This window comes from Lutjanus erythropterus, chromosome 19, assembly GCF_056507025.1.
Source record: "Lutjanus erythropterus isolate fLutEry1 chromosome 19, fLutEry1.hap2, whole genome shotgun sequence".
NCBI lineage: Eukaryota > Metazoa > Chordata > Actinopteri > Lutjaniformes > Lutjanidae > Lutjanus > Lutjanus erythropterus.
In genome coordinates, this window is record NC_139335.1 from 28,534,892 (window position 1) to 28,541,480 (window position 6,589).

The following is a 6,589-nucleotide window of genomic DNA, read 5'->3' on the forward strand; positions in this document are numbered from 1 at the left end:
GTTGACCAGATCACGTGATGACGTCACACCATGCTAACAACGTGAGCTTACTTGCACACAGTATTGAACTTACTGAGTCGTTTCAAAGCCTAATATGAAAGTAAATTATATAATCATATATATATATATATATAAAAGAATTATATGAATTATGTCAAGAACTAGAAATATTCAGAGAGAATAAAACAGTTTTCACGTTTGGTCACATTTTTGATTTTATAATTCATTTATCATCCCAGACTCATATGAGACTCCTTTAACCTTTACCCTGAAGCTTGATGCAGCTTTGTCATACATTTCATTTTAATTGACAAGCACCTGGAATCTCAATCTGATGGACAGGCAAGAAATTACTCAATTATTACAATAATTAAAATTATTTTACTTGTTTATTTGTCATTTGTCAAATGCTGTTGGAACTACAGATATTTTCTTAACATAGCTTCACTTTTCAGCAACATTTAGACCAGTTATAACCTAGACATTTCTGTCTTTTGACATGCTAATCAGCAGATTCTTGATCACAGAGAGACTACAACAGCAGAATTTACCACCTGAATCAACAAAGCACAGTTAATAATATAATAATGCAAAATCTCAAAATGCATAATGACAGTGATACAGGTCTGTTTATACACACCTATGTTTTAAGCTTATTTATATTTTATTCAGCAAGGTTAAACATAATGGGTTATAGTGTCACTTATAGTAGAAACTATTATGCATTACATGCTTGCAAACGAAAACCAAATTGCCCTCTATACCATGTACATTAATGTTTTTTTTCACGCTGTGATAAAACAACATTCACCTCTGCAGTGTGGAGGACTACAGGTTGTTGACAAAGTCTTCTCCAAAGTTAATCATGTGTCTCAGTGCGCTCAGTATCAGTGTATCAGTGTCATCATCTGTGTCTGTCTCAGAGTGGTAGTTCTTCACAAGGATGCATTTTGGCGGCAGACCCAGCGAAACACTCAGTTCCTCCACCTAAATTTAAAATTACATGTAAAAAATGATGACAAAGAGCTGATTATAGGAGATATCTGTTAGACTGTTGAAATGTAAAGTCAGATTATATTCCAACTTGAATAAGAACTTTGTGCAAATTCAAAAAAAATCTCAACAGAATCCCACCTTTTCCTTCAGGGACTTGCTCTTGTACGCGTTTTTTAGATCTTGTTTGACCTCTGGACAGGCTTCATCAATGTTGGTGAGAAGAGCCAGCTGGGGAATTCCTGATACAGAGCAGAATGAGTTAATTAAGATTCTGGGCTCTATCTTGTGCTGATTTAAAATGCAAGTTCAAAGCGCAAGGCGAATGGTGCCTTGATTAATTTCATGGGTATGTTTAAGGCCAAACATGCAATAAATCAATCAGAAAGTCAGCTCTCATCACCATTAAGAAGCACTTCACACCTGGAGCACGAGTGTTGACAGCATAGTGGTGAACAAAAAAGAAAAAGAAAAGTTTTTCAAGGAAGGAGAGATCTTCTGGTTACAGAAGTGAAAGCGTGAGGGCGTGGAATATATGGAGACAGCAGGACACCTCCAAAGCAGGTTTCATGTGTAAACAGTTTATTTTACATGAACATCTGACATGTAGCTGGTTATGTTTAACACTAACGCACCTTGAAATTGCACTGTATTTTTTAAATTCATTATTAATATCATTATTATGGTGGGCATGAGTGTGAGAAACAGTGCAGTCAAGAGGAGAGGCCAGCCAACCAATACTGGCTGTAAAGCTGCACCTCAATCTGCTGATCCACACACTCATCCCAACCCGTCCACAGGTCTATTGAGATTTATTGAGTTTTGTAATTTGCAGTAATATTAATTCCTTATTTGTTATTAGTGAGAATAAAAGACACACGTTGATTAACATAAATGAAAGGAGTGATTGTGGAGACGTGTGTGTGTGCCTCAGCTAAACGTGAGACACACACACATACATGTGATTAACTTCAATATTTACACCAAAATACATTCAAGGACACTTGACTAATCCACACCCCTGTTTGTGGAAAGAACTTAACATAACTGAAGGGTGTTTTGCGAATGTAGAGATGTGTGTGTGTGTGCTTTGGCCAAATGCACTAAAGGCTGTCTTGTGCAGACAGACCTCCTGCGCCACAGACTTTGCGCTTTGACCAGGTTTTAGTTGGTCTAAAGCGCATGTGGTTTTAACTACAATGTGCCAGGCACAAGATAGCAAATGCTCCTGGCCACACCTTCATTTTTTGATCTCCCGCCCATGGGCCCACAGATAGGCACAAGTTCATGTGGCAAAAATGACAACTGCACCAGTGTAAGATAGCAATGCCAACTGCACCAACTTCACCATCAGCTTTATAAGGTCCAATGGTTGTCAGTTTATTTGATTCAACTCAGGATAGCCAATAATTAACACTTACCCATCTCACTGGCTGCAAGTCTTGCCTCCTTCATCTTTCTCACAGTTTCAGATGGTAGTATTACTGATGTCCTGGCAGAGATGACACAAACCAGAACATGAACTCTGTCATGCCGAGCGGGGCTTTTGTTGTAGTCCTTATCATCCTCAGATATTTTAGAGCAAGGATTGAACTGGAAAACAATAAGAAATCAAATCAAACAATGGCATTTGTACATAAATAGTTTCTTATTTGAATGAATTTATTTGTGTGAAACAAATCACAAAGCTGGACTGAATTTCTGAAATATATCCAACAAAGTTTAGTCAATAGATTCAGTAACTGTACTTTGTAACCATCCTGTATGTGTCCCATCATGGCCAGTTTGATGTCCTCCACATGAACTCCACTGTCAGCTTCATTCTCAATGCCCATTATGTCATTGAAGACAAAAGGATAAAACGTCTCTGGTCTGTCTCTTTGGATTTTGAAAGTTCTGTACTGTGAGACAGAGAGGTGTAGTTATTAAGACAATAGTGCCACCTAGTGAACAATGGTCAGAATGCAGTTTGCGTCTTTCTCACTAGTCAATCAAAAAATACTTGTTCAGCACTGCTGTTAAATGTTGTATGTCCTTGGTTAAACCACACCCAAAGTTGACTCTTACTTTTTTGGTGAAGCTCCGCCGAGTGACTGCATCTGATGTCGCTTGGTCAGTCATTCTTCTTTTGAAAACTGAGTCAACAGAGTTGATGAAACTGGACTTGCCGTGACCAGTTGGTCCATAAAGCAGAATTCTGAGATGCTGGAGCTCCTTATTATGAGGAACATAATCCCTCACAAACTCCAGGTCTGTCTCTTTGCGGCTGTTCAATAAAGATTCGTTATCACAGACAAACATGATTTTAAACATACAGTCTGAAAAAAGAGGTGTGTACACTTTCGGTTTTAAAAATATTTTAAAGATAATTCAGTCAGACACACCACAAACACACATCACTCACCCCCATGGTATGTTCCTCCATGCCTCAGGAAAAGCTGCCAAGTAAAGAGCACATGTTGATATATGAGTCATACTTTAAAGAAATAACTTCAACACAATTAAAAAATGTGTCTGTTAATTTTACCTACATGAGCTTAAACAATGTTCTTTAGAGTATCTTACTTTTAGGAGAGGGTGGACACTCTTTAGAACCAAAAAAATATGCCCACATAGCTACAAAGATAATAAGACAACATGTAAAGAAGAAACATTTTTCAATATGAACTACATTGTTTGACATCTAAAACCAAACCAAATGCTAAATGAATGTTTGAGACATTAAATTTCTCATTATGGGCAACTTATCTCAGATAAAACTGACTTAAACATGTTGCAGCAGCAAACTATTCATTCTTCATGAATATTTTTGATTCTAAAAATGCAGAAAATATACAAGACATTTTGTTAAAGATGGGATGGTACAGTAACAAGAAGTAAACAACAAGAGTAAAAAAAAAATGTTAACATGAATTTTTCACTTTCACTTGATCAAAAGAAGTTTTAGGGCAGAGACAAACCTTATGTTGCCCCACCCCAGGAATATACTGATATAGTATGTCTTTATAAGAACATCTATCACACTCATCAAGCTCAAGATGGCTGCACTCTTCAGTATTTTCTTGTGTTTTGTCTCTCCCTCCATGTAGGTAACTGTAGGTTACATTGTAATCACTGATCTCTGATTAGAGAGATTTTGTGAAGAGACATGCTGTGCGTCAATTTGTGTAATTCTGTACTTACAACTCCTGTTTTGAGTGCCATAAGTGCGTTCACATTGGCATTTACACCTAAAATAAAGTGCACTGTGAGAACCCAGATGTTGTACTCGAAGCGGGCAAAAAGTTGATTGTGCAACGCTGGATGCTTCTCTCAATAGTGGCTATCTTGTCTATGTGGCAGAAGAGGCAGGGCTAGCAAACTTGTGAACATGGCAGCCAAGGCGGCCGAGGAAGCAGCGAAAGAACACCAAACCATGCGGATAAAATTAATAGGACGTCCATGTTGAATGAAGTGAAATTGAACACAAATGAATAAATAAGCCGGTGGATGTTTTGGCATTTTGCCTATCTATGTTTACCTATGCAGGAAGCTGCAATTCCTGTCAGGACACAATGGTCATCCTCCACACATATTACATTGTGCATATTGTGCAACGTGTACAACATAACAATGTTCTAATGGAAGTATCCACAATAGGACGCAGCTATAGTCAGTACTATAGTAGAGAAACTATGGTGGCTGCAATGATTATTATTTTCAGATGATCATACATGAATGAAAATATACTTATTAATATTATATTCCTTTTCTGCTAATAAATCCCTATAAATTTCACACACTGGATCTTTAATCCTGACATTTAACTTCTTAATAACAAATTGCACAATTACATTTATAAGTTTATTAAAAATAAAAAGATACTCACCTCAGGTGTTGTGCCAGAGTGTCACCTCAAATAATGATTCTGAAATTAAGTCATTAAGTTTTTCATACAGTTCCTTTTTACAAATTTCGTGGCTATGAAACTTTACAACAGTTTTTGAACCTGGTTATAATCATGAACTGACATTCCTAAAGTAGCGATGTGCAAAGTTACTATACCTGTGAGCGTTCAGCACTGATGATGTCTGTGTGTGTCTGCACTGATGTGGATTATGTAAACTATCTTTGGTGTCAGGTGATTTGAAAGACGTGTCCCTCCTGGCAGCACACCCTAATTATTTTCTAGTCTTCTACAAACATTCTTCAAATAACAGCTGAGCCGTTTGATATCACAACTTTTGAGCAGGTCCATTTTAAACACCCATTTAACTTCCCTTCAGTTGAAGAAGTAGCTATTAAAATCTTGTCCGATTCAGCTGAGAGTGCATTAGGGTCTGTTGTCAACAAGTTTAAAATATGTAAAGATCTGTTTTACTTACTCACAACTACACACTGCATGTGTCCCTTCATGTTAAATTATGCATCAGTGATATCGGGGATTCAATGCACCCAAAGTATCAGACTCCACAGACTAGAGCTGAACACAGTTTTTAGGAATTCAAAAGTGTGTTCTAACCTTATCTCTTCAAGACGCTTTGGAGTGCAGGTCCCAAATATATGAAATGATAACACTGAGAAATTGTTTTCTTAAAATTCCACATAACAGGGTTGATAAGAAGTATTTTCTTTGGAGTGAAACTCATAATTCATCATAGGCTAAAAAGATTCATGCTATTTTTGAGGAAGCTGAATTCTAACATTTGTATTATAATAATATATCATCCAGTATGAGCACAAGTACAAGAAAGTTATTATCATGCTTGTTACGTAACAGGTTACATTAGGATACATAAATGTTTATTAAAAGTTATTCCATTTGAGTGTAAATTCTTTCAACGAAAATTTTGACAATAAGTATTCACTGGCATCCCTTTATTTCGTGATTAAATTGTGATGACAACGTCAATGAAAAACAGTATTGACAACAAAAAATGAGGACTAAATGTCTGCTCATTCTGGTCTGACAAATAAAGACAGAATGAATGGGGCTTATTTGGCTCTATTCAAAGAACAAATTAATTAAATCATCTGTCAAAGTGCCTCATCTTCACTAGCAACCTATCATGTACAAAGAAAAGAAAGAAGAGAGACTACCTGACTTTTCTTTTATATTCAAACTGAAAGTCAGACTGGGTGTATCACAAACACCTCAACTGAGCATTAAAGATGTGCAGAAAAAACACAAAAGACACCTGAAAACACTGTAGTGTAGACACAGCAGTGTCTGTGCAACATTTAACATAGTTCAGTGTTAGTTTTAGCTCCATGCAGTCATTAATTAATTGAATGCTTCATTACTATTACCATGACACCCATGGTCCTCTATTCTAGCTCTGTCCTTTCAGTACAATTGGTACCTTTTGTTTTGTTTCTCCATTTAGGCAGCCTTGTAATTGCTACGTTTCCGAAGGTACTTGAAGGCACCATCACAACAGCTGAGTTGTTGACCAGATCACGTGATGACGTCACACCATGCTAACAACGTGAGCTTACTTGCACACAGCATTGAACTTACTGAGTTGTTTCAAAGTGTAATATGAAAATAAATTATAAAAATTAATGATAAGTTATAAATGTCACGAACTAGAAATCTGAAAAGAGTAAATTATCT

General features: G+C 36.7%; 1 protein-coding gene across 1 annotated transcript; it reads right to left on the bottom strand.

The window, feature by feature from the left end:
• Positions 1-370: 370 nt before the first annotated feature.
• LOC146310035 (interferon-induced protein 44-like) lies at positions 371-3,129 on the bottom strand. Its single transcript, XM_084744273.1, has 5 exons — positions 3,061-3,129; positions 2,742-2,894; positions 2,415-2,586; positions 1,135-1,235; positions 371-987 (listed from the first exon to the last, which is right to left on the bottom strand). Exons 1-5 carry the CDS (start codon positions 3,112-3,114, stop codon positions 829-831), a joined length of 639 nt encoding a protein of 212 aa, XP_084600399.1. The 5' UTR covers positions 3,115-3,129; the 3' UTR covers positions 371-828.
• Between the last annotated feature and the right edge of the window lie 3,460 nt (positions 3,130-6,589).